The sequence below is a fragment of the Scomber scombrus genome, chromosome 8, assembly GCF_963691925.1.
Source record: "Scomber scombrus chromosome 8, fScoSco1.1, whole genome shotgun sequence".
NCBI lineage: Eukaryota > Metazoa > Chordata > Actinopteri > Scombriformes > Scombridae > Scomber > Scomber scombrus.
In genome coordinates this window covers 22494560-22522523 of record NC_084977.1, presented here as the reverse complement: position 1 = coordinate 22522523, position 27964 = coordinate 22494560, and the positions used below count along the sequence as shown (strand labels likewise).

Below are 27964 nucleotides of genomic sequence, written 5' to 3'. Positions count from 1 at the left end.
TATTGTCACTGTTGATTATGTAATCTGTCAGTTGTTTTAATTAATCAATTAGTAGGGAGTCTATAAAATGTCAAAAAGAATAACAAATGCCCATCACAACAAAGCACATAGATTTTTAACATTTTTGTCTCATCAGCAGCCAAACACCCCCCCCCCCCCAACCCCCCTGAAATATTCCATTTATAATAGCATTTTTGAAGCTGAACCCAGCTAATATCTTGTATTCGAATGTAATTGGACTTAAACTATTGCAATTAATCAATTTCCTATGTATTTGCAAATCAATTAATCAATCTTTCAAAAATCACAAGCCTCTGTCATGATTATACTGTAAACCCCTTTAGCTTAGGTTTTACATCTCTCCAGCAAATATCCAGGCTTGTGTCAATGTAGAAATAATTAAGCAAATAAACTAGAGTGTGTGCTGATACGACTTTCTTAAACGCAGATGATTTGGTGTGTAATATAATCTATCATATCTACACTGAGAGTATAGATTTGCATATTTACAGCACATACAGCCAGACACTCTCTTGTCTTTTCACTGTGCACTGCTGTGTGTGTGTGTGTGTGTGTGTGTGTGTGTGTGTGTGTGTGTGTGTGTGTGTGTGTGTGTGTGTGTGTGTGCGCGTGCGCGTGTGTGTGAAAGCGAGGATATAAGTCTGAGCGTGTGTGTATGTGTGTGCGTGCATGCACCCTTGCCCCCACCCCTCTCATTAATATGTATGTGTTCTGAGGCAGCTAGCGAAGACGGTGTGTTTCTCACCCGCTGATTAATGCTGTCTGTCAATTACCTCTAGATCCAACCGTGCTGTGGAGCTTCCCCCAGGACCACACAGACCAGGTTGGAACACACTCTGCTTTTTCATTCTTCTCTCACTCTCTCCTCTATCCCTCTCTCCCTCTCTCTCCAAATCTCTCTCCCTCTGTCTCTCTCTCTCGTTCACTGTTACAGACAACCTCTACCTCCTCCTCCTCTCCCATCTCCCTTCCTTTCCTAATGCCCTCACTCACCCTGCCATCCTGTGGTAACCTCCCCCCAACACCTATCATCACCACCACCACCACCAGCACCACCGCTCTCCTCCTCATCACTATCAGTGCTTCCTCTCTCCCTCTCTCCTTCCTCCTCCTCTCTGTCTCTCTCTCTGTCTCATTGTACGTCTGTTGCTGGTAATGAAAAGCAGTGAACAGGTCTTCAATAACCGACGAATCAGTAATTATCATGCAACCGTGACAGGAATGCACACCTCTGTTTTCCCCTGTCTCTCTCTCTCTCTCTCTCTTTCTCTCCCTATCTGTTTGTATCTTTTGCTTCCTCGCTCATTGTCCCACTGTGTCTGCTTCCTTTTGTTTCACATTTACAGCATTATTGGGTTCATTTTCCGTCTTAAAGCAAAATCTGCAGCTGTTTTGAAGCACTTCTTGGCACAGTATGTTCCCCCTAAACTAGACGGAGGTAAGTATTGCTGGGTTATACACACCCCAGTCACTCCTGCCTGGCTGGATGGTTGAAAGCTCATGTTTTCGATGAGGAACCATGTTAGAGGTTCATTCCAGTTTATTGAATTTGGTTCTTTTTGTACTTATTGTGATAACGTTATGCCATAATAATCCTTTAAGCCGATCACAAAACTTGTCACTTTCTCAGGGGGACAACACGTGTACACACATATGCAAAAAATAGTTGATTGATGATTGATTTAAACTGATTTCATATCTGTTTTTATTTAAAAGGCCTGCTCTTTACCCTTACAAAAATACAAAAAATACGCTGCCTCAGCAGGGTGTCTTTGTTATTTCTCTCTGGCTTCACCTTCAAAGAACAACAGTCTAGATCCAACTTGATCAAAACGATCACACGGCCTATAATAATAAGTGTATTTATCTCCATGTTGTGCACATTGCTCCATAAGTAGATGAGGTTGAATCACTCTCCTGTTGTTGCTCCAGCATGTGGTGATGCCACGACTCCTGCTCTCTGCTGCTGTTGCTTCTCAGGCAGTGTGTGTGACAATTAGTCAGTCGAAGAATGGCAGAAGACTTGATTTGACAGCAGAGAAACAGGACATGCAACATATTGTTTCTGTGCCGAAAGCCACAGACACAAGAAAATACAGGTCCTGAAGCGAATCATTGGACTGCAGCAGCCCATCACTGGAAGAAAGGGAGAAAATAAAAAAAAATTAAAAATAGAGATAAAGATGACAATATGTGTATAGGCTAACTATCTCTCAACACAGCAACAAAGCTACAGAGTTTAAAAAGCTCTTCTGCCTCTCTGATCCCTCTTGGAGGAAGAAACGGGCTAGAAAGATGCTGCAGGCAATGTTTTCCTGCCCCACAATAACCAGAGGATGCTATCTAAGTGAGAGGTTGAGGGAGTGAGGGAACAAGGGTGCGAGCAAGAAATTACACACTTATGGAGTTAGTCACAGGAAAGTGTGGTGATGGAAAAGGTACAAAATGAGCAGCTGAAACTGCAGTGTATGTGTTGACATGAGCCTCATCCTCTGCTTCAGCATGTCTTTTTTTATTTACCCCCCCAACCTCACTTTTCTTTAATTCTGTTGTCGACCAGATCGTTTGTGTGGATAAGATGGCCCTTAAGATGGCTAGTTAGTTTGCTGTGTACAGAGGGATTGGCCCTTTCCCCCGTATACATAAAGGCTGTATTCACGGGCCTCATTACCAGGATTAGGGCTCCTTTCCTCCTTTGTGGGACTGTAGGCTGGAGTCCTCTGTAGCCACAGACTCTGTCTCTTTCTGTGGCCCGAGCTGGCCAGCATATGGCAGCAGCAGCCAACAGTCTCTGCAGAGGGGCTCAGAGCTCAGAGCAAGGCCTCCTTTTGTTTAGGCCGTTATTGTTGCTCAGCGTAATGACATTTGTAGGCCGTAGGATCGAGGTGGAGGGGTTAGTCTACCCCAGGGGAGAAGGAGAGAGAGGGAGACAGAAAGAGGGAGAAAGAGAGGGAGAGGGATGGAAGGAGGGGGAGAGGCGAAGACATGCAGACAGACAGGAGTGTGGATTATGGAAATATGAATTGATTTTTTTTTCTGTTCTGTGGTAGAATAGAAAGCTCAAAGGAGAACAGACTGCAGGCTGGCTGGCACGCCGGGGTGGTGCTGGGGAAATATGAAGTGAGAGGCGCTTGCTCCCTCTTTCTCTTTCTCTGTCTCTCTCCTCCCTTTTTCTTTTTCCCTCCTGCTCCCCCTATTCCTCCCTCAGCCCCTGAGACTCTTGATGCCTGGTCATCCACAGATGCCACTTGGATAGAGAGGGGAGAGATGGAAGAGAGAAAGAGGGAGGGGAAGAGAGAGGTGGCTAAAGCATATATTTGAATCGCAAGAAGGGCTTTTTTTTTTTTTTTTTGCAAATGAAGCAGACAGATGGAAATCTGTCCATTTCTTCTCAGATCTCATCCCAAAGTTGTGGAAAAACACAGCAGAGTGAGCACACACATACAGTCAGTCAGTTCTGCCAGTTTATTCTAGCTAACCACAGTGTGGTGTATAGAGGGCCCATTTCTCTGTATAGAACAGAGGATAATATGATAAACACTCAGCAAAATTCACAAATAGACAACCATTTGAAAACTTGCACAGACTGTGAGCAACTCCATAATATTTAAAAATGTAAAAACTGGAATCTACTGCTTTAATCTTGTCCACCCAAGATTACATGCAGAAACATATTTTAAAGTAACATTGTATTTATGTCTTTGTTTTCACAGATATCTGCATTTATATTTCTGTTTATTTATTTAGTTTTGGGTTATCATGATGTGTGTTATGTCATTTTCAGTGACTTTGGCTGCTGTCAGACCACCATGGAATTAACTGATTTAACAAACAAGTAATTGAGTCTAATGTAAATCATAATTCATTTAGCTGAAACCTCCAGGAACATACTGGTGCTGTAGATTATATTGTAATGTAACCAGTTCATCTTTTACACAGGATGTCATTACTTCCTTCTGTAGGACTGTATCTCATTCAGAGTTTGATAACCTTGATTCAGAATTAGAACTAGGTCTTTTTGGTGCTTACAGCATCACTGTTTTATTTCTGAATGAGATCAGATATTCCAAACCAGAGGAACCATCACATATTATTTGGATATTTGTATATGCTTTATAATGGTGAAAGTAACAAAGGGATTGTTAACAAATTATACAAGGCTACCACCTTAATAAGCAATACTCAACAATATAAGGCAATGTTGGTAGAAGAAGAGGTAAAAATGGAAATACCTGAGGAGATGTGGCTACAAGCCTGGGCCGGTGTATTAACTCTAAATGAACAGGGATCAAGTGCTCTTGCTGGAGGGAGTGTTGTTCAACTGGTGGACCATGCCCACATATTTTTTGTAATATCCAGCCTTTTTGAATGAAAATGCAATATTTAATGTCAGTAATTTTTAATCTCTCTCTCTGAATTTTGGAGCTATACTTAAGAGTTTAGTGTATATAACTGATACATTCTGAAGACTTTTAAGACGATTATACCATGCTGACCTTAGAAAAACTCCCCTGCTATAGACCTTTTCATCAAACACTGTCATCTATCTAAACTCCATGGATTATGTTTTATGAATGCAGAAAGAGTGTGAAAAACACTGGATGAAATGGGATTATTACTTCCAGGAAAAAGACACAGATTACTCTACATTCTGCTAGTAATCCTGTTAAAGACTCCACCTTCGGTTTTCTACACTGATTATTCTCTATCTTATGGATATATTTCTCCACCGCCTTAACGCTGTCCTTCTCCGTTGTGCTCTCCTGCACATTCCTTCCTTACAGTTTAGAATTAGCTTTCCTCCCCCAGTTTACTTGCACATCATTCACATACATGCACTCCCATGCACACACAGAGATAACTTTTTGTTTTGTTTTCTTGGCATATCATCGTTATGCGTCATTCTGGTCTTAGTGCTACTGCTTATGACTATTAATCTTTCTCCCTATTTGTCACTTTCTGTTTCCTGTCTTGTCTTTTCTTCCTCTGCCTTCATCATTCTTTTTCTGACCATATTTCTTTTTCTTTTTTTGAGTATCTCTCCACCCCCTATGTTCCCTTGGTATCTCTTGCTCCCTCCTGGTTCAATAACCCTCTTGTTTCCAGAAACCTAATCTCATATTTCCCCACACAAGACACTGTTGCAGGAAATTGCAAATTACATATAAACTACTTTTTTTTTCTGCCAGCCTGGTTTTAGCATAATATCCAGAGAGAAATAAAGGAAATAATGAATTATGAATAGATTTTACTGCAAGGTCTTCTCTCAGCTATGAACTAAAGGTGATGTTAACACTCTATGGCCATTCCACACATTTTAATAGGGAACCTTTGATCCTCCTGCTGTATACTGCATCAAGTTGACCGTATAACATGCTATTTTTCATTTATGCTAAGGCTACAGTGGAATTAAATCCTAAAAGATAAATTTACGCTTTGATAAGGACTCATAGATTGCTATGTATAATCAGTTTGTGATATTTAATGCATTGTAGGACTTATGCTGTGAGAAAATGGAGTAATATGCTTTTCCTGCTGAGCAATTTTTTAGTGAGTCTCTACATTTTCTAGTCGGCCTTTTTCATTAGGTTGTTGCATATGGAGCATGTAGGTGGTGAATAGATAAATTGCTGTTGCAAAGCAAGAGTGTTGCCAGTTGAGAAACCTCATTCACTGTTCTTATATAAAATACATGTCTTGATGTTACTTTGTAGTTTGGATTAATGAGTTTAGATGGAGTAATTATTTGCTTTGTCTGTGATAGAGGTCCTCTTTTATAATTGTGCAAAACAAGGAGCCAATAAAAAAGCTCTTGCCTTTTGGCTTAGTTGGACTGACACCAATATCTGATGTTTACAGCAGATGTTTTGGGCTGTAAAAGTACTTCCTTGTATCAGGCTCCTGCTACTACTAGTTCTGTATATCCATCTTTGCTCAAAAGCTCACTGTCTCATCAGCCAGACAAAGAGAGAGGGAGGAACAGATTAAGAGAGAGCAAAGGATGGAGGCAGAGGGTCTCCTGAGGCTTCAACCTCAGCAGCTAAGAGTGTTGCTCTGACACCGTGCTCCATCAGGACAAACTGGCTGACATGCTGTGATTGGTGGCCACGACTCTGTACTGGCCTTGGGTGGGGGAGGCAGGGAGGAGGCTCTTTTGGAAGACAGGTCGACTGGGTGGGTGAGGCAGAAGTGGTCTGAGGGATTGAGGTAAAGGCGAGGAGCTGGTGGACATGATTGGTGGCATTAGCCCACGGGGAGCTGAGTGTTGTCTCAGAAGAAACAAGGAGATTATGGTCTGGTGGTGGAGGAGTCAAGGTGGGTGTGAGGAAGTTCAGCAGCAGAGGGGCCAGAGATGCTGACTTGAAAACAATGATATGTGGTCCTCCATAAAGACCCTGTTACAGCACCTGAAGAGGGGACTGAAAGGTGTAGGCAGATGGAAGAGGAAAGGAGGTGGAGGATTGGAAGTATAGGGGTTAAAAAGAGATCTATGTTGGAAAAAGGGTGACATTGAACACTGGAGGGAGGTGAGCAAGTCTTGAGATCAGTGGGATAGGGAGGTAGACAGATGAAGGGAAGGTGAGAGGCATTTGGAATGACAAAATGGGGAAACAAATGGCAAAAAGATAGAGGACAGTGAAAATCAGGGTGAGACAGAAGAGTTGATAGACTCAATTCTACTGCAAAGCTGGTTCATATGAGTGAATGTTTCTGTAAGGTGAAGAGTAAGTATTGTAACTTCAGGGTCGACAAAACCATGCTAAAATCCTTGAGTGATTTCACATGTTGTCCGTATTCTTACGATAAGGGTGTTTTCTACATATTCTGAGAAATTGACAAGTTTAGATATGAAACACCACCATGAAGTGATATAGCAGGTGATAGACAGAGTAATGCACGACATGGCAGAGTTTGTGTAGCTGAGTGCAGTTGACAGGAAGGAAGGGGATGGTTGATAGCAGGGAAGAAGATGATGCTTGAGATAAAAGTACAGTACCTCTGTCAGACCAGAGGCTTTTCAAAAGGACAAAGCCAACTTGCCCACCCATCTTCTAAAAAGATAGGAGACAGAAAAGCAGTGATGTTTTGTGGCTCACTGTGAGTGTTTTGTCAGCTCTTTGGCTGCTGCTGCAGCCAGTTTTGTGAAGCTGTATCAGTGAGGCACAGGGTGTGGGAAACCAAGACATGAAAAAGATGGTAATTCATACCTTTTTTGTGTTTGTGTGTGCGTGTGTGCGCGCATGCAAACGGGTATAGGCCTAAATGTGTGTGTGCATGTATTTGTGTACATGTATGTGTGTGATGTCTCAGTGTGTCACAGGGATTCATCTTTCCCCTTCACTGCACCCTGACAGCAGTGTCAAACAAGGCCTCATATGATCTGTGTATGTCTTTGAGAATATGTGTGTGTATGTGTCTGGGTTGATAGTGTTTTTATTCTTTTCTCTAACCCTTTTCACCCCAGATCCCTGGAGTGTTCCAGGGTCTTGCCTAATGGACAGTCTTGCCCCACTAAGCTGGCCTTTGGCTCGGGCACTGAGCTGGACGCCTAACTAGGGCCCTTTGTTGCTCATGGGTCCTGATTGTGTTGACCCCTGGGCTGGCTTCTTGGGAGAATAACGGCATTGGAGAGGGAAGAGGAGTGCAGGGGAAGTGTTTTTATGCCTCGCTGCTCACATCTCTCCAGCAGCTCCCAATGACTAGCAAAAAGAAAGTGGTTGTGTGTTCTGGCAATGGAGTAAAGAGTTGTTGGCTGCTTGTGTTTTCCAAGCTTTAGGTAGACAGTAGTGGATGGGCTACAGATGTAGCCATCCTACAAGTCCTAAAAGCCAGCTGCACTTTGGTTGCACAGCCATTCTGCTTCCAGGAAGAATTGTTTTGTAAAGATTTGAGCTGAACTAGTTCCTACTTGGTTAATGACTCATAGATATATAAGTCTAATATTAAAAGTGGCAATTGAAAAGAGAGACTTTAATGAAACAAAACAATCACAAATATAATGGTTAAAAGCTTGACATTTTAAAAGTTGTTGGCACATTGCAATGCACTTTGAATGTTCATTTTGAACATTAGAAGATGTCTTAAGAAGAATTAAACTAAACTATTAAATTATTAAACTAAAAGTGTAATCAAGCTTCATTTAAAACATTACTTGTTTGAAACTGTTTTCGCACTCATGGCCACAGTTAAGGAACAGAGACTTTAGAATAGGGAACAGGGATATTTAGTCATGTGACTACATGTTCCACCTTGTTTTGTTTCATGTTGAAGTCTTGATTCTACGTCCATTTGTCAGTTTGTATGCTGGACTTATCACGTCAAGCAGTAGCAATTCCATTAATAAAAACATGCATTATATTTGTACATATTGCCAAACTTTCAACCTATAATGGATGCAGTCATAGAGGAAAAATAAGTACATCTACACTTGGAAACAGGTTGTCCCTGTCAACAAGCAAACTCATATTTACCGTACTGGATGCCAGACGTACCCTAACCACATATTGCTGTTGCCAACAGTACTCTCACACATATAATGATGTGGCTTAATTGGTATGCATTTTTTTCCCGTAACAACCCCATACACGGCACAATCAGGAGCCACCAGCCAGAGACAGAGATTGAAGCAGTGGCAGAACAAACAGGGTGCTGTGTAAAAGGAGAGAAGGATGGAGAAAGGTAGGAGCAGAAGAAGGAGGAAGGGGAGAGTGCAGAGAGGACCTGACCCTCCCTGCTAGATTCCATGTACATCTGTCAATGAGACGTCCACAGCCAAATGTTTAGGAGCCAGTGTTGCATTGCTGCTCCCCTGCTGAGCGTCAATGTATACATTCTTTATGCGTATGTGTGTGTAGGAGAGTGCGTGTGTGTGTGTGTATGTGACGCCATGTGTTAGAGGCACGCCCACATCAGGGTTCATACAGTCGAGCGAAGCCCAGTGGGAGCTGAAAGCTTAAAGAAGGAAATCCCCCCCCGGCTGCTTGGTGCACGCACACACACACACACACACACACACACACACACACACACACACACACACACACACACACACACACACACACACACACACACACACACACACACACACACACACTCTCCCTCTCCTCCTGGCACTTCATTAATGAAGCCCATGCTTGTATGTTTGGGGCATATGCAGCTCTCTTGGCCCAACACTACAAGTGTGTGTGTGTGCGTGTGTGTATGTGTGTGTGTGTGTGTGTGTGTGTGTGTGTGTTAGGGAGTGAGACATCTCCCCCTATCACATGGTAATATATTCAGTGGAAGATCACGGCAGAGGCATAATACTGCCGCTCTCCCCTGTCTGAGCCCATCTGTGATATGTAGAAAGGACATCAGCAGGACAGGGTATTAGCACTGGAATAATGCACACTGTTATTGTTGACGCCACATACTTATTCTCTGAGCAATATGCCCCCTCACCCCATAACATAAATACATCCATTGTGGAAAAAGCAGAAAATAAATGAGTGCAATACAATGGATGGCATGTATACTACCCCAGTGGAATGCTGTTATATTTGAGGTGACTCATTAACAGCTGATAGACGGGGAATGGATTTGGGTCTGGACAGTGGGGGGTGAAGGGGATGTTATCCCTCTTTTTACCATAAATTATTGAATTCATTCTACATGTGCATTATATGTTATATTCTAACAGGAGGCAACATTCTATCTCCATGTTAAACTTTACGGTTAAATGCAGTGGCTTCTGGGACCCTAATTTCCCAATACAGTTCCATCCAAGGGGAGGATGTACTGTAGGTAATGTGTTGAGGTTGGTGGAAACACATGCTATTGAGTGATTTACAAGAAGCCCAAGCTGAGGCCTTCATTTTGTCCTTGGTTTAGGCATTTGTGAGGTCCTTAAGGATCCAGAAGTATAGATTTGAAAATTAAAACTATTTTCAACCGACAGGTTTTCTGCTCTCTATAGAGGTGGTAGATACATACATGAATATACACATACACATACCTGTCTGGTGTTGGCAAGTGCCGGAAGTGGCCAGAAGATCAATCTGCCACCTTCAACACCTCCTGAATAAAGGCTCTGGTAACATGGGACCGTTGTTAACCAAAATAATCTCCCTCACTACAGACATTCTGCACTAGAGGAGTCACAAGCAACAGAAACTTGTGGAGGGTATTTAAAAAAAAAAAGAAAATCTAGAAAGACAAAACTCTCTCTTCCCCCCCATCTCCCTCTCCTATCAGCCTGTGCAGAGTGAGCAAGAATGTGAAAATGTAACGCCCCCGTGTCAATTTGAAAGTGCACCTCATCGGCTCATGCTCATATGCCCCTCCACCTCGCTCCATCACCCCCACCCTCACCACCTTCCCCCTCTCAAGCAGCTCTGTTGCTTTGGTCCGGCTCTGAAGGCCGTTCTTATTACCGGCACAGAGCGCAGGTCAGAATGGCAAGCCGGCAGCATACTATTAAAGCCTAATGAAAGGAATCTCTGCAGGGTCTGAGGTCTGCAGCGGCCAGAGGAGGCTGTATCTCTGCCCATTGTTCTTCTGCTCCTCTCCTCACAATCCTGTAGGTTTTTTTATTCCGTCTCTAAATCTGGCTTCTCTAACATCTCCTGTCTCAGTCTGTGTGTCTGTCACTGTCTTTGTGTCCCTCACTCATTTTCTGTCTTTTACTTTCTCCTGTTCTCTCTCATTCTATGCCTCTTTAGGTCTGTTTCCACCTGCTTGTGCATTAGATGGCGTTTGTTGACATACCCCTATGCAAATTGGGGTACGTCAACAAAATGCAGTCACAAAGTCACAAGGCAAAGTGATTACGGTGGCGGTTGCATGTTGTCAATTATTCAACAATTCCAGAAACTTTACCATGAAGCTTGTGAAATAATTATCTGTTCCCTTTCTTTTTCTACAAATGTTCAAATCAAGATAGCGCTGAAATGGTTCCAGTTGACTGCCTTGTAATTATTAATGCAGGAATCAATCTGATATTAATTGAAGATAATGAATTTACTACATTGCTCCCCACTGGAGAATTGTCTTCATTTATGCCCCTTCAACAGGAAGGTCAGAGGTCAAGGTCACCAATAGAGCAGCAAATCCTATGGAGTCTCCTGTTCAAGACCCAAATATGTACTGACTGGTTGTCACTTTCTTAATATTTTGTCTTTGTGACCTTCAGTAGCTGTTCAGCACTTAAAGTATGCTGTGAATTTAGATCACAGGAAAATGAACATAACTTTGTCGTTTCTGCCACACTCTGAAAATAACTTTGCATTGTCAAATGTGGCATACATTGGCATTTTAAACTAAGATATTACTCATGCAAAATATTCCAGTAACCATGATACGTGCTGGTATTTCATGAGCTTATACATTAATGACATTGCCCGGGAAGATGTAGCAGGCTGGTTAATATTATTGGAAGTAAAAGTTGCTTATATAGATTGTTTGATAGTGGTAAAGCATTGGATTAATATGCTGCAGTCTGTAACATGACAGTAGATTAATCTGTGGTTCCCTTTCCATATTTATTTGTTAATCATATTGATCTCACAGTGTATTTGAATGTATGGAAAGGTATTAGTGTAGGAGGTATGAAAATTGACAAAAGTTGGAGAGCTACGATTTAGCCCCTTCTTTTGTTTGCCTCAGAGGAACAAAAATGGCTCATTATAACAGATGCTACATTTAGAAAAAAAAACAAATCCAATGTTTTTATTTCAGTGCTTTATTAAGGCAATAAACATTAACACTTTTTATGCTTCATCTCTCTTCTCTCTCATTATTTCATCATTTATTCTTCTGTTTCTTAATTCTCTGTGTCTTAATGCCTCTGTGTTTCCTTTTCATTATCCTTTCACATCCAGTAACCTTTTAATATCTGGTGCAGTGAGAGATAACTGAAGAAACAGGAAGTGGTCCAGGAAGTTTGTTGTTTACATTATATTAGATCACAGACTAACTCCCTTCTCCCCTTTAAAAGCACTGACACTAGTCATTGGTTCACCAGTTGTTTTGTGCAAAAATGTATTTGAGTCATTTGTTTGTGACTTTGTGTTTTTCTCAATTTTGAACCTACAGTAGTTTTAATCTACCAGTCTACCTAATCATGGTTTCATACCATCATACATTTTTATTCTGCATTATTTATTTTTTCCTGTCTTTCTAAAACCAAGGCTCAGCTGTCCTTGTGCCTTTACACATTGCAAATGAATGCATATCCATGCAAATTCTTAAAAAAGAAAGGCTGAGAATTTGAATATTTTGCTTAAAGCTGCACCCAGGTCGACCCTGCCATTCGGCATTTGAAAGCAGTGTGTCTGTTTGAATACTGAGGATCTCTCTTTGTCATGTTCGCCAGAGGGGCTGGGTGAGCGAACCAGCACCGGCAGGATGGGCAGAGATCGGCTGGGTAGCTGCACACAGACAGACTAATTGGGAAAAGGGGGGCGAAAGGGGGGACGAGGGGTGTTGGTTAGGGTGAGGAAAAGGTGGGGTTTTGCAAGAAGGGGGGAATCTAGGATGACGACAGGGGGTTTAGGAGGGAGGTGAGAGAGGACAGTGAGTGGGGGGTGGAGGGAAAGATGGAGAAAGGAAGGAAGAGAGGAGGTGATGAAGAGGGCATAAGAGCGTGCAAGAGGAAGAGGTGAAGGAAGGGTGAGTTGAGACACTGTGGTTTCCAGCGCTGATGTGTTAGTAGCCCTGCTGACTATGTCATTATATAGTAGAAGTGCTGGCTGGATAACCAGGGTCCCTACCTGCTGCAATCCACTGATGCCCAAAAACTCCATTATACTGTATGTTTGACACATATGGAAGAAATTTCTTTGCATAAATTAGCTTTCTTGTAGTTATCAAACATATTTAAACAGGAAATGGTTATCTAAGTATAAAAAAAGCGTATATTTAAATCCAACTGAGCATGCACCATCGGATATCCTCATGCATTTAGTTTGGTGTGACATTATTAATGTAATGTGCTGGGCGGTCAAAGATTTTATGTGTATGGCGTATGAATTTCAGCATGGTATGTCATGTAGAGTTGGACTACTGTATGCATTATCTGTAATGAAAAATAAGTGATTTGGCAACAAAAAGAAAATGAACTTTACTAGCTTTTTCCAAAGTTTTCAAATGCATCTCCAGGCCTTCCTTAGTGAGTAGTTTCTCAGCTGTCATGGAGAAGGGCAAAAGCATCTTGGTTTGGTAGTAAACTTCATCTATGTCATGCCACCCCCCTTTGTACGTGGAAACTTGGAAATTCATTTATTTACTAATAAAATCCACCCTTGGTCATGACACACGTCTACTTAAAACACGACGTGAATATTTATTTGGCCAATGTTATTTATTATGCATACATTTGCTTTTTGACACAGGGGGGTGGGGGGGTTTAAGTCTCTGGCTGTCGTCAGACCCTGCAAATGTTCCGGCTTCATTCTGTGAGTTTAAGCTATTTACATGGCTGAGGAGAGGTTTTTACCCCTGTAGGAGCCAAAATAATTCAGAGCTGGTTTGATGCTCCACTGCCTTGATGACTTGTGCACATTAGCTGAGCATGTGTGACACACTGCTTCAGGACTGAGCGCAGTCCACAGCTGAATCCTCATAGAGATTCACAGATGTGTAGCATACCACTGTGTTTTTGATTTTCGGATGGATTTTGCTACCTTCCCAGCTTTAATTGATTTCCATTCATTTCCACATGGTATGAAAGATCAACTTGTGGAGACTTTACTTGAGGTAGGTAATCCATCACAGTGAACATCTTGGCTGCATTATTTTGAGTTATGTTATTTTGGTGTGGTAATGCAGCACAGACATTTCAAATCAGTCTGCACTTACAGTTGCATTACCAGGAAACAATAAATTAACTTTGACAAAAATAAAAGCAGACAAGATGTTCACTGTGATGGATTATACAGTAAAAAACACATTCAGAAATCTAAAACAGTACAACATGCTTTGGAAACAGCTTACGGTAATGTAAAGTATATGTGAATTGTAGTAATGGGCTAACATATGCAAAAACTCTGATATGGTAAAATCTGCTTCTAATATTGGTATACTAGTGGTAGGTTTACAAATTTGCCTGCCACCAGCCTCCATTCCTTCTAAAACTACAGGCTGTATAGAGGACTCTGGGGGCCAGGCTGCACTGAACTAGGTTGAGTTTCACTGGGCAGCCAGCTAGATTGATCTGGCTGCAGTAGCCAGGGGAATATAAAGCAGGGCAGGGGCTTAAAGTCTGAGTCCCCCCAGGGAGGAGTCCTTGCTGCATAGGGAGAGGGGCATGAACTGAGCTACTTCTCTCTCCCTCACTACTCCCTCCCTCCTTTCCCCCTCCTTCTGCTGTCCATCGAATACCTTCCATCTCTCCATTTCTTGTGACATTCACTGGGTCAGTCTCCTTACGCCTCCATCTTTCTTTTTCTTTCTCAACTTTTTTGCTTCGTAATCTTATTATTTCAGAATTTTGCTCCTTTACTATCATCCTCTTTCTCTCTTTTCATCCACATTTCTGCACAATACTCCTCTGCCTCTCTCTATTTGCAAACATATGTGAAAGTGAATATTGGTCCTGAAGTTCGCACCCAAAATGAAACACCAAGGCTGATGGCGAGTTTAGCATATGTATGTATTATATATATATATATGTTATATTTATGTATATGTGTGTTAGAGACAGTAGAGCTGAGCCCACACAGTATGATCTGTCACGTGTCATATCCCACATTAAATGCTGTATGCCTCAACCATACATATCTTAAGCAACCACAATTACTTCTAAAAACAATCAGGGGTAGAGTAAGAATAAAAGTGAAATTTAGGCCTATTTTTTAAGAGTAGAGAAGCAGGACTGTTGCCCTGTGCCGCAAAGTTATTTTGCTCTTCCCTGCTGTACTGTGCTATTCTGCAGGGGTACGGTGCAAAGCTGCACAGGGCTGCTGTGTGCTGTTGTAGTGTTGTGGTGCAGTGATAGCAGGATTGTCCGCTGGGGGAACCCAGAGCATTCTGTCTCACTGAGTGATACCCCTGTCTCCACTCACGATAAACAGCACACACACACACACACACACACACACACCAGCGTCTGCCAAGCTAGCAGCAGATTCCTCCCTCACTGGCCCCCACCCCCCTCGCAAAGCTGCAAATATATTAGCTGCTTCTTTTTCTTTTGTCTTGGGAAAATGGCAAGCAGGGGGAGTACGTGTATGTGTGGTGGTAGACGTAGAAGTGGTGGGGGGCTTACTGTAGTAAGAAACTGTGGAAGAACACCCCCCCTTTGTGCCACTCCTGTTTAGATATCCCTGTGGTATAGGGCCCAGTCATTGAGGGAGGGAAGCGGAAACAGAGTTACCAGTAATACAGGTATTATGTAGGAAACAGAAAAGAGACTGGCAGATGAGGAAAAGGAAGACTGTCAGTGGCAAATCACATATAAGCAGTCGTCTTCTTTGGTTAAAACTAAAGGAGTTGTTGGAAAAGAAACATTGTTGAGCACAGCCAAAACAGAACAAAACATCAGCTCACTTGCCACTTGTGGTATTTAACCATACATATAGTTTTGGTGTTATTCACACAGGTTTTGAGATATTTGTCTCTTCAGTACTTGCATTCAACAGCATCGTCTCTTTGCATTTTAATAACTTAATAAGTAGAATTGACCTTTTTATACAGTCTGTGGGGGATATTTTCACCCAAATCATTCATTTGTGATACTGACTTACAATGCAATAGTCAGGTTAAAGTTGAAAAGTGTTTTCCTCCTTGTTCAGCAGTTACATTTTCATTAAACATAAAACCTAATGATTAAATAGCCAGTATCCACCCATAATCACAATAGAAGAGTGGTTGTCATATTGATATAAGCATGTTAAAGTTGAACTGATAAGTCTTTAAATCACTATAAACGGGGAGTTCATCGATAACAATTTTAACATTTTTTGAGAAGATGTGCCAAATATTCACTGGTTCAAGTTGCTTAAAAGAAATTTGCTTTGGAATTTTATATCTTTGTATATGGAATATTTTTGGGTTTTGGATAGTTGGACAGAATTATAAACAATTTTAAGATATAACCTCAAGCTCAAAGAAATTCTGATGTGTTTATTTCTCTATACTTTTGTGACATTATGTAGAATAAGCTAAAACATTGATTAACTGAAATAAATTGATAATATAATAATCAGAATTATAAGTTGCATACCTATGTGTACCATAATACATTAGAAAATGAAGAAGGTAGATCTTCTCTGATTTAAGATCTGTCTTAGAAGGATCAGCTGTCTAGATTATTTAATGGCTAAAGACTGAAGATTACAAATGTCTCTAGAGTATATGATAACAGTATACCTGAGCAAAGGAAACTGATGGGTATATGTGGTCCTTAGAATGTATATATATAGAACATGTCTCCTGTTTCCATGTCACATTATACACACATACAAACACATCACTTCCCACTGGTCCTGTGTGAGATCAGAGTCTCCGCAGCCCCGAGACTGTCACTCAGACACAGATACCTGATGTGGGCGGGGCTGTGACAACTCTCAAATCTGGCAAGTCAAATGTTTTTATTTGCACGGAAAGCGAGCGCATGTGTATGTGTGTGTGCACGCACGTCTGTTTGGGTTTGTGTGCCATATGCAGTGCGCCAGGGAGGGCTCTCTGGAACATATTGGTGTGCGTACATAGTGGTTAATAATAGTAGCAATCGCGTACAGCGATGGCAGCTCTGATGTGTGTGACAGTTATACAGCCGCACACGCCAAGACACAAGTCACACACATGTACACACACACAGACACACACACACACACACACACACTCCCACACACTCCCACAGCAGAGACAGAGACAGAGACCTCCTCTGCCACTGAGCCCTCTGTCTTTGTTGAGTTCTCAATTTTATCACAGATCCTGATAAGTAAAAACAGTTACTTCCCACCCACCCCGTCTCGCCTTCCCGCCCTTCCTGTACACTCCATATGTGGGCACACACACCCAACATATAGGCAAGTCAAGCTCTGCCACCCACACACACACACACACACACACACACACACACACACACACACACACACACACACACACACACACACACACACACACACACACACACACACACACACACACACACACACACACACACACACACAGATACAAATGTACATGCCTAACCACCCTCTCACACTGAATGCACAAAGTCCTTGAAGCAGGCTGGCACTCACATACATCATACACTCAAATGCACAAATACACACACACATACCCTCATCCCCCTTCTGTCATAGCTCATTGTTGCTGTTGCTTGCTTGTCTGTGGCTGTGTTGTGCTGGGGTGGCAGCTTTAAGTTTTGATAAGGAGGGACGGGGGGAATCAGTGTCTGCTCCCCACGGCGAGGTCTTAGCAACAGTAGGCAGCATCAAGCAGAAGACACCCAACCTGTCGTCCGGATCAGTTTCTGGGGGGTAGCACAGAGCGAAAGAGAGAGAGATTGACAGAGAGCCGGTAGAGCGGCAGCATCAATCTCAGCTCGGACATCTCCAATCAGAAAGACAGACCTTGGGCTCAGTGGCCGAGCTTGGCACACAAGCCAAGATAAAGAGAGGCAAGCTACTGAGGCCAGAGTACAGACAGCCACCCAGTCCCCAGGATTAGTCTCTGAGCTTGGCAGAGCCTGGCCAGAACTGAGAGTGAGGTAGACGAGCAGAAGGACAGACGGCAAAGAGGACCAGGTGCCCTGCGCCTATTCTGGGCCAGGTTAGTAGCCAGAGAGACGAGGAGGCAGAGCGACAGACAGAGCAGGGACCTGGTGCTTGGTGGCTGTGTTGCTGGTCTGGAGTGGCTCACCCATATGGTGCTCCGCTCTGTTCCTGCTCCCTGTCTAAATCCATATGCCGCTGGTGGAAAGGTGCCCCCCCTCCCCTCCCCTCCCACCTCGCTTGAAGAGCATACAGACCCTCCCCACACACACACACACACACACACACACTCCCCCAACCCACAAGGGAGGTGTTGGGAGGTAAAGCCCTGAAGGCTTGTACCCCCCCCTCCTACCTCTTAACCCCTCAGAGCTGCTTAGCCCATTGTCACTACAATCTGCCACCATAGCCTTGGTGTTGTCCCCTCTCTCTCTCTCTCTCTCTCTCTCTCTCTCTCTCTCTCTCTCTCTCTCTCTCTCTCTCTCTCTCTCTCTCTCTCTCTCTCTCTCTCTCTCTCTCTCTCTCGCTATCTCTCTCTCTCTTTCTCTCCCTTCATCTTTTCATCTCCCTTTGGCACACGATAATCGATGAACTTAATAACTGCTAATTATTCAAGCTGTGGATTGAGGATCCCTCCCTATCCTTGGAAAAAAAGGGGAACCTTTCCACTCTGCTCTGCCAAGTGAAGTGCTTTATATTGCCCATTCATTTGGATTAAGTGCATTTAGGCTGCAGTGTATGGGATGTGAGGACTTTGTCAGATTGCTATCAGCAGCGTTTAACATTAATCCTCATTTTGTTCAGCCAGTTGATAGTGCCCACTTAGTGGAAGCCCAAGAGGTTTTTATATTGAAATAGACACGTATTATTTGTTTTCTCTATGATGTGTGTTTTCTAAAATGGTGTTTGTCTCTCTCTGTTCTGGTTTCTCAGGAGGTCCTTCAGACGATACCAAAGTTCTGCTTTCCTTTTGACGTGGAAAGGTACGATTCCGCTACCTCTCTGCTTCCTGGTTTTTTTTGCACTGCAGCTGACTTTCACCTCCCTCATGTAACACACACACACACACACACACACACACACACACACACACACACACACACACACACACACACACACACACACACACACACACACACAATAATATTTACACCTAGCTCTCCTCCCACCTACGAACACACATGCATTAAAAAAATAAATTAGATTATGTGTATTTTGTGCTTTACATAATTGTGTTATGATAAAATTACCATAATTTGTAGAGGCAGTCACATGACGATTTATTGATTGTCAAAGTGTAATAATGAGTGTAATGAGTTTGTGTGTCTGCTAATTTGCACATGGGTATGATTTCATGGAGGCTTTTTGGTCTTACACACCAACAAATCTGACATTTTCTTACATACAGTTTGTACTGACATGCAAGCAACACAGCTGTTAGCTAAATATCCCCCAAAATGAAAATGCTGTGATGGTGAGGTCACACGTTAATGATGATGACGGTGATGATAACGATACTAACAAATTCCATTAAGGATGATACTGATGAGGTCATCAGTGTCCAGCCCACTTAATGCAAAGTGCACAGTAGCATGTTTATGACTGCATGTGTGTGTGTGACAGATTCCAGAGTCTAAGGATATGCATTTCCCCATATTATATACGTCCGATCAGGCCGAGAGTTTTCTGAAAAGCTTTTATTTTCAGCATGGAAAATGACATGTTTAAATTCCCATTGTAAGGACGGAGAGAAGGAAAGTGAGCGAGAGAAAGAGAGAGAGTGTGTGTGTGTGAGAGAGAGAGAGAGAGAGAGAGAGGGAGAGAGAGAAACAGAGAGAGCGAGAGAGCAAGAGATAGAGAGGGAGAGAGAGAGAGAGAGAGAGAGAGAGAGAGACAGAGAGAGAGAGAGAGAAAGGGTGTGAGGGTGGACTGTGTTTTTTTTTTTACTGAAGCTGAACTGCTGCCATCTAGTGGTGTAGGGATATACTGATCTACTCTGGAGTTTACTTTACAGTTATTCAAGCAGCCGTACTAGAGATATGTGACATTAGATTACAACCTTGATTGGAGATTAAGCTCATGGTGAGATTTTGACTGAGAAAAAGAGTAATTTAGTTAGACCACATTGTGTTTTGTTTTGTTTTGAATGTTCATGATTTTATTCAATTGATGTTGTTAAGGCCATTAGTGAGTGTGTGTGTTTGTGTTTGTCTCTCATGTTCTCTCCCAGGGTTTCCCACAGTCAGGTGGGGCAGAATTTCACCTTTGTGCTGACGGACATCGACAGCAAACAGAGGTTTGGTTTCTGTCGACTCACTCAAGGCTGCCGGGTCTGCATATGTCTGCTCAGGTAACACACACACACCCCTACTCATACGTGCTTTACTTTTGTTTACGTTGTAAAATAAGCACTACTACAATGTATATATGTTTCAATTATATTCTTCATTCAAGATCACTTTGTTCTGATAAACTGTATCATTGTAGTGTTGAACTCTGGGTATCATAAACTTTATCATTTTTAAAATAATAAACTTACTAATCTTCCATAAATTAAACAAATGTAAAGAACACAACTGGATGTGCAAAAAAATGATGCTGCACTTCACAAATACAAATGTATAAAACACTTTTACATTTTACCTCCTGAATCAGAATCAAGGCAAGATGTGTAAAAAGACTAATAACTCAAACTCAAATAATCTGGTCTGTTCTACCCATTTACAAATTATCCATGGATTACTATCAGAACTGTGTTTTTAAAATATCTGCATTCATTTCTTGAGTGTAATGGAAAAAAAAGAGTTTAGCAGATCTTAGAAGTGAACACAGGTTTTTGAGACAGTGTTTCCATTCATTCTCACACTTCACACTGAGCTGCACTATGACAGAATAACAAATTTATATTCTCATCTGCCCACACAAATATGTTAGTGATGTGCCTATAATTATCCAAAAGTTTAGCTGTTTTTGATATTTCATAGGTGGTTTTATCCTATCACAGCTTACATAAATGAGGACACCAAACCAAGGGAAATTGCATTTTCTTCGCATAATTACTCTCCAACAAAAGCTATTATCATTTAATTCTCATGTAATTGCATGTTGACACAATGTTTTTACAGATGTAATTACCTCACCATTACAAAGAAGGAGCTCTCCAGTGCTAATCTCAGTGGACAGGCTTCTGCACTTTACAATAAACTGAGGAAAATGTACAAAATAAATGTATTTTTAATGAATGTGTTAAGCAGTTTAACAAACAACAAACTGGAGAAGGAGCACAAAGCCTTTTTCTTTTCCTCTGTTAGTGCAAAGCAGCACTCCTGTAAGCGCTGCTCTCGCCTCTGTGTGTGTCAGTGTGTGTCTGTGTGTGTGTCTGTGTGTGTGTATGTGTCTGTTAATGGACAGTCGTGGGTTTGTCGCTGCCCTGATGAGCTGCTGTGAAGAACAGTGTCCCTCCTCCCCACACCACCCACCCTTCCCGGCCAGCTTCCGTGGCCTTTGTTTTTCTTCTCTCTCTCTCTCTCTCCTCTCTCTCTCTCGCTCCCTCTCTTTTTTCTCTCTGTCTCTCTCTCTTTTTTCTCCTCTTTATTCGGCTACTGCCACAGTGCGACAGCAAAGACGCTTGGCCCATAATTATGCATGAAGCTTCACTGCCAATTAGCAGAGGCTCCCCTGTCCCTCTCGCTGAGTTAGACATGCTAATTCATTTGACATATGATGTATAAAATTCATTATGCATTCTGAGTAGTTTGCATGGCTTGCTTCATTTATAATAAAATAACATATAGAAAGTTTTTTTGTTGATTTGAAATTGTTTGTGTGCTCCCTAGTTATGATTTTCTGTTTTTTTTTTGTACTGATCTTTTTTCTTTTTTTTATCTTAAATATCCTCCACTGTGTTAACAAAATATTCTTATGCATATAAAACATTGTAGATAGATAGAAGAAATGTGAAAATGTGAAAATGAAGTTCCCCCCATTACATGAGAGATTCAAGGTCCTTGGTCAAAAGGTTTTTTCTTTCTTTTTTTTGTTTATTATTCTTTTAACAATTTTCAGATCCACCAAATTAGTTATGCAAGGCAGTATTAAGAAAATGACAAAAAACTGCCCCTGTTTAAAAAAAAATTCTAAGCATAGAGAAACATTAAAAATACAGATACTTTAAGTTGTTTATCTTAAAGAATTATCAGTTAAAATGTGTCTGGTTAAAATCTAAAGCAGGAAGACCCAGGCTCTCTAGTTTATATTCATTTAATCTCTCATTTCCCATGGATATGAAATAAAAGTAATTAAAACAGTTTGCGTCTCTGTGATTGTTGAAGTGCTGGGACCGTAAAATTGTCACCTCTGCTTACAGGAGGAAGTGCCTTAATGAGTAGGACAGTTTTATGTGGACGGCCCTTTGTAGTCTCATTGCTAAAGCCGTGGCCGAAAAGGTCCGCTCCCTCCAGGCAAACCTAAGGAGAAAAAAAAGGAACAACCTAAAACAAATAATGATTAATTGCTATACACTATGCTGTTATACCCTCATCTTCTCTTCCACATCAGGAAGAATCTCTTGAACACGTAAATTCTTAAGGGATAAAAAGGTGGATTTCCTCAGTTTTATTGGATGGCGAAGGCTTTAGGATACATTTTAGGGACTGCATTTCTCAGGTTAGTGGTCACTTAGCGGGTCGCCGGAGGACACTTCCTCCCCTGTATTTAACCCATGACCTGGAAAAGTAAAGGTGTAATGAAATCTTCCACTGAGCCGTCTACAAAGTGTAAGATGACTTACGATTACAGGTGCTCGTGTGTTAAAAGAGATCTAAGAGTCATCTAAGGAACAGGAATAAACGTCGTGCTTAACACCCAACAGGTATTTTATGGCTGCAAAAAGGGTTGAAATGATTGCTCCAATATTAAGGTTTAATCAGGTACTAGGAATGAATTTGATATAATGCCAGGAGTGTGAGTGTCGACAATATTTGGAGATTTTGTGAATGGTTTGTGTTATTTCTGTCCACAGTAGAATTTCATTGTGGATATATACAATGCATGTGAAAAGATATTTTGAAAGGATTAGTGCGGCTTTATTGGTGTTTGTGTGTGCTCCCATCCATAATAGCATAATTGTTTGTTCCAAAACGCTGTCTTATGCTAGATATTTCCATGCGGTTAGGTGGTCTGAGCCTGGGATGGAGAACACGCCGGGCTGTGAGTGGGCCGCAGATTAACTGGTTCATTCTTTGAGTACATGGCACTTTGAGAAGACATGTGTTTAAAATGGCAGGAGCGATTGCGGGGCCCCCACGCACTGAGCACTCTAGTGATGGATGCCTCTCTCTCTATCGGAGGATTTGCACAGCACAAACACATCTGAGCAATGAACTGTGACGAGTAGGAGTATCTCTCTAAGCTTTCCAAACTTAAACTTTGCATCAACAGAGAGAGCAGAGCGGGAGGGGTGGGATAACCAAGACAAAACAATCCATCTTTAAGTTACAGTCAGTCTATTGCATTTGAATAAAGCAAAAAAAATAAAAAATCTATTTCCTAGCGTACGAAGATGTTAGAGGAATATTGATAATTTGCTGTTGGCTGCTTTCACTGGCGATCATGTGTTTTCCTCTAAAACAAAGGATTTATAGCACCTTGGTGTAGGAGTGTAATGACTGTGAGATCTGTGAAGCCTGACGGCTGCTCTGACAGCCAGAGTCCTATTTACATCCCCCTCAACAGTGAAAAATGAAGGATTAATGTCCAGAAGCCTGGATTTTTAAGCAAGGCATAGAGGAGGAAGATAATGCAAATGCTTTGTTCTCCCCCTTAGTCATTATATCAGACTGAACTTTTTCTCTAATGGTTAAATGTAAACTGACCCCATATGCAGACATGTGTGTTATATGTTGTTTGATGTGGCAGAAATAGGTCTTCAGGTTGATATCCGGTCAGCATGTGAATTAACATAAGCGTAATTGATTTAGGCTTTCCTGTGAGTGTGACCTGATTGCGGCAAATCTTCATGCAGACATCAAAATATTGGCTGATTGTTTCAGACTAATGGTCACTCAGCCTCTCTGATTGGTGCGCTTGGCTGCACTTCTCCGGGAACCTGACCTGTCATTGGCCCCTTGCGGATTTAGCGATATGAAAATTTGCATTAGGTCCACTTTATTGTTTTCTTGTTGTCTGTTAATTCCAGTCTACAGAGCAGCCAGTGACCCATGGCCTGGAAACTCCTCAGTCTCCAGCCAACTGCTTGAGCAGGACTTCATTCCCTTAGAAACTCACACACTCAAAGCTCCACTCTTAAAAATACATTATAATACAACCAAGAAAATACACATTTTAGCTCTTTGTCTGATTTTTAATTTGAATGGAATTATTGTTTTAATGACGTGTTAAAAAAGGTGTTGCACTTATTGACATGAACAAATATGAACTGAATTTGAAGAGTAAATAAGAGTCCACTTTTGATTGATTGGTTCATTTGGTCACTAATTAATTTTTAAACCCCTGTATCCAGGCAAGTTAATGAAGCATTAATGGGAATTTCTGTTTATTTCATCTCAATGCTAAGAAGTCCTTATCTAGAATCATTATTCATGCAGTGCTCAAAAATGCATGTTAAAAACCAAAACTAAATAAAAATTCAATACCTTGATAGAACACCATATTTTTACAAATTGATTGCATAACATTAAATGAACTGAGCCCTCACAGCTTTTATGCCAAAAGAAAATGTTGGCCATCTTCCACCCAGAAAGCAAGTCGACTTGGCCAAGAATATGTCAACTTTGTAAAGAAAGCCATGCTGCAGATGCTTTTAGCTTGTGGTGGGTGTACTTAGTGATTAGCTTTAACACAAACACTGCAGTATAAATTATTTTGAGCTCGTTAATGAATTTATTTATTTTACATTAATTACATAAGTCAAAGCTTTTCTACTATGTGAGGGGCATAAAAAGAAGCACAGAGAGGGGCAGAAGGAAGGGGAGGTGGTGGAGGTGAAAAGGGGCGGTGGGGGTGGGGGGTGCAGGAGGCATCTTGTGCTGCATTTTTGTTAAGCCTTTGCATCTGGGAGCAGCATGCTTGTAAACCATAGCATCCCTCTGCATCACATGAAAACTGTAGTGGTCTGGTGTTTTTTGTTAAAGAATCTAAAATCTATTGTTTTTTCCTTCTATCCTTCCTTCTTATTGGTTCAAAGAGCAGACATGACAGGAATTTGTATGATGTGGAGGGCCCCGGGTACAAAGAATTTCATAATAAGGACTAGATAGCATTTACCTCTTTTTTTTCTTCAATACAACACTGACTCTGTGTTTTGGAGTAGCTTTTGCTGGGAACACTAAACATTTTCAGTGTTCTGTATACATTTGATCTTTAAACAATAGGTCACTGACTGACAGGACACACACTGACATTGCAAAAGCTTTACTTAAAACTTGATGCTGTTTAAATGTTGCAGCGTCCAGCAAATTGTGAAATAATTTATGGACATTGTGGCTGGCCAAAATAGAGGAGAATTAATCATTTGGTGTACCTCTAAATGCAGCTGAAATGGAGAGTGTGGTAAATTAGACATGAGCTGTTTTGATTCAGTACATCTTGTCTGTTTATTGTAGATGATGATACAAAAGATACATATTTTTGCATGTACAAAATGTTAATTTATACCTTTTTTTAATTCTCTGTCTCTTGCAGTTATCTACCATGGTTTGAAATCTACTACAAGCTGCTAAATACCCTTGCAGACTACCTAACAAAACAACAGGTAATCATTTGCTCTTTTGGGCATTTAACAAACCCTCAATAATGTTAATGTACATTTAGTAAATTATAAGCACACAGTATGAAAATTAAGACATTTCAGAATGATTTGGCTCAGAAACAAGCACACAGTTTAGTGTATTTGAAACTGTGCTGTGGTAAGATATTTCCTCCATTCTGTTCTTCTGCATACTGCGTGTTGTCTTTTGTGTGCAAGTTTTGTTCACTGTCTTGGGCTCGACTTGACTCCTGTTGTTAGCAGCAACAATGTTGACATTTCACAGACCAAACGCTGATCTGACACTGGAAGTTATTCCTGATGATTTACTGGAAAACAAATCGTTAAGAGAAAAAAACCCCCCACACAAACACACACACACAAATGCTCACACTTCACAAAAGTCTTTTCCCCTGACTATTCACTGCATTGTACTAGCAAAGGGAGGGGAAATGTAAAATATGCAACAACCTAGGGAGATGTGCAGCGTCTAGCGCAGAGGGTGTAGGTGATGTTCCCATGTTTAGACTGAGGAGAAAGAAAGAGGGAAGGAGACAGAGCAGGGAAGAGATGCAGAGCGCTTTGTGGCCGCTTTCAATTGTCATGTAGTCACTGCTTCTTCCAAAACCCCCAGAGAGGAGTGATCAGGACCAAGAACCATGCTAAAGAAGATAATCACTAACACATCACATAAACATTTAACATAACTCATAGAAATTCAGCAAGATAATAAAGTGTAATATATAGAGAGTGACAGAAAAGCAGGAGAGGACAGTTTGTGTGTTTAGAAAGAGTGAGGAAGAGAGAGGCAGAAAGATTGCTGGAAATCCTGGGTGACTGAAGTGTTAGTGTGCATGATTTGGTTTCTATTTACCCCGCTGTCCGTTCCAGGCGAGAGGGAGATGTTGACAGACGAGGGAAGACAGAAGAGCGATGAGGGTTTAAGGCGAGGGGTAAATGAACTGTTTCCCCAGGCCGTGTTGCTGACCATGCGTGTGAGCATTGAGCCTCTCATGACAGGAGGCTGTTCGATTGCACACTCCCCAACACCCCTCCCTCCCACCCTTCTCCTACTCTTACTGTATATTGCCGCCCATTCCTCTTAGGTTTCTATTTCTCTCTGGCTCGCACAGGCACATACATACACACATACACACACACACACACACACACACACACACACACACACACACACACACACACACACACACACACACACATGCACATTTCCTCAGACGGGCAGCGGCTCGTAGCCACAACCAAACAAAGTTCTCACAGAGGGCAAACAGAAAAAGAAGAGAAAACAAACAACAATGCCCGACCTCTGCGCTCACAGTAGTTAGTTTGGTTTAAGTACAAGTTGCAAAGTGTCGTCTCCATCAGTAGAGGCCCGAGAGTGTAAATAGCAGTCTTGTCGTGGAGCTCATAAATGCTGGAAGAATAATCTTGGGGCCTGTTCTGTGGTCAAGCTAGCTCTCTGACGGCTTCTTAAAGTCCCGGTCTTTGGAGTGGGGACCCCTGCTTAATTACTGACAGCCCGCTCTCGGCCGTAAATCAACGCTGCTGGATAATAAGCGTCTGCAGCCCCACACTCAGCCGTCTTTTAACCTCACCATTGCTCGTTAAACATATGTCAGTCGGATGTTTTGGAGCCCTTCAGGCTTTGCTTCAGGATCGCCCTCTGGTCTGCAGTAGCGCCTGTCCCAGCACCGTTGTAAGATTGACACATAACTCGTGGCATCAACAAAACAAGTAAATAAAATTCATGTGTCCTATGTTTTCATGTCTTTTTGTTTGTTGTTTGTTTCTCTCCCCCAGGAAAATGACTTGAATGACATGCTGAATTCTCTGTATGATCTGCCTGTGCCAAAGCCCTTCACGCCAGTCAACCTGAGTGTGGTAGGTATAGATCTCATATTCCCCCTTATCAGAAGCAAGATTTCTGAGTGTAGAGACAGAAAGAGGGAAGAGAGGGACAGGTAGGTTACTGTAGTAGTGTGTTGCATCAGGAAAGAGACTGCAGAAAAGAAGAGGAGACAATAACAGTTGGCTGAAGTAGTTTAAAGTAGAGCGAAAGACACGAAGACAAAATATCTAATACAAAAAACAAAGAGACAAAGAGGGAGGAATAATGAGAACTTAAATGAAATTGACACAAAGAAGAGAGCAGGAGACAAAGATGGCATAAAAAACAGACAGAGGGAAAATGGGGCAGACAGGCAAAAACAGGGAGATGGGCAAAGTATAGAGGCTGAGATGCAGGAGATAAATGAGGGAACAACACAGCAGACAGAAAATGGAGAGCAGAAGGAGGTTAAGATAGACTAGGTAGGAACAGAGAGACACGGAGGGCCCAGGACTGACACTCTGTTTGGAAACAAGAAGTGGCGCTAACAGGTTTTTGTGTGATAAGCCTGAGCTGGACATGTTTAAACTTGAAGGGTCCTTTCGCAACTCGTCATGTCTCCTGCTTATCAAA

General features: G+C 41.8%; 1 protein-coding gene across 7 annotated transcripts in view; it reads left to right on the top strand.

The window, feature by feature from the left end:
• The window catches only part of dennd1b (DENN/MADD domain containing 1B), a 105468-nt gene that overhangs the window by 20282 nt on the left and 57222 nt on the right, over nucleotides 1–27964 (top strand). For all 7 annotated transcript variants that reach the window (XR_009925414.1, XR_009925413.1, XR_009925412.1 and 4 more), the window contains exons 3-7: nucleotides 801–844; nucleotides 18654–18703; nucleotides 19951–20070; nucleotides 25422–25491; nucleotides 27304–27384. Coding sequence is in view for 4 of the 7 variants with exons in the window: in XM_062423868.1 (XP_062279852.1) it covers nucleotides 801–844; nucleotides 18654–18703; nucleotides 19951–20070; nucleotides 25422–25491; nucleotides 27304–27384 (365 nt within the window). In the remaining 3 variants the exon portion in view is untranslated. The remainder of the gene's footprint in view (nucleotides 1–800; nucleotides 845–18653; nucleotides 18704–19950; nucleotides 20071–25421; nucleotides 25492–27303; nucleotides 27385–27964) is intronic.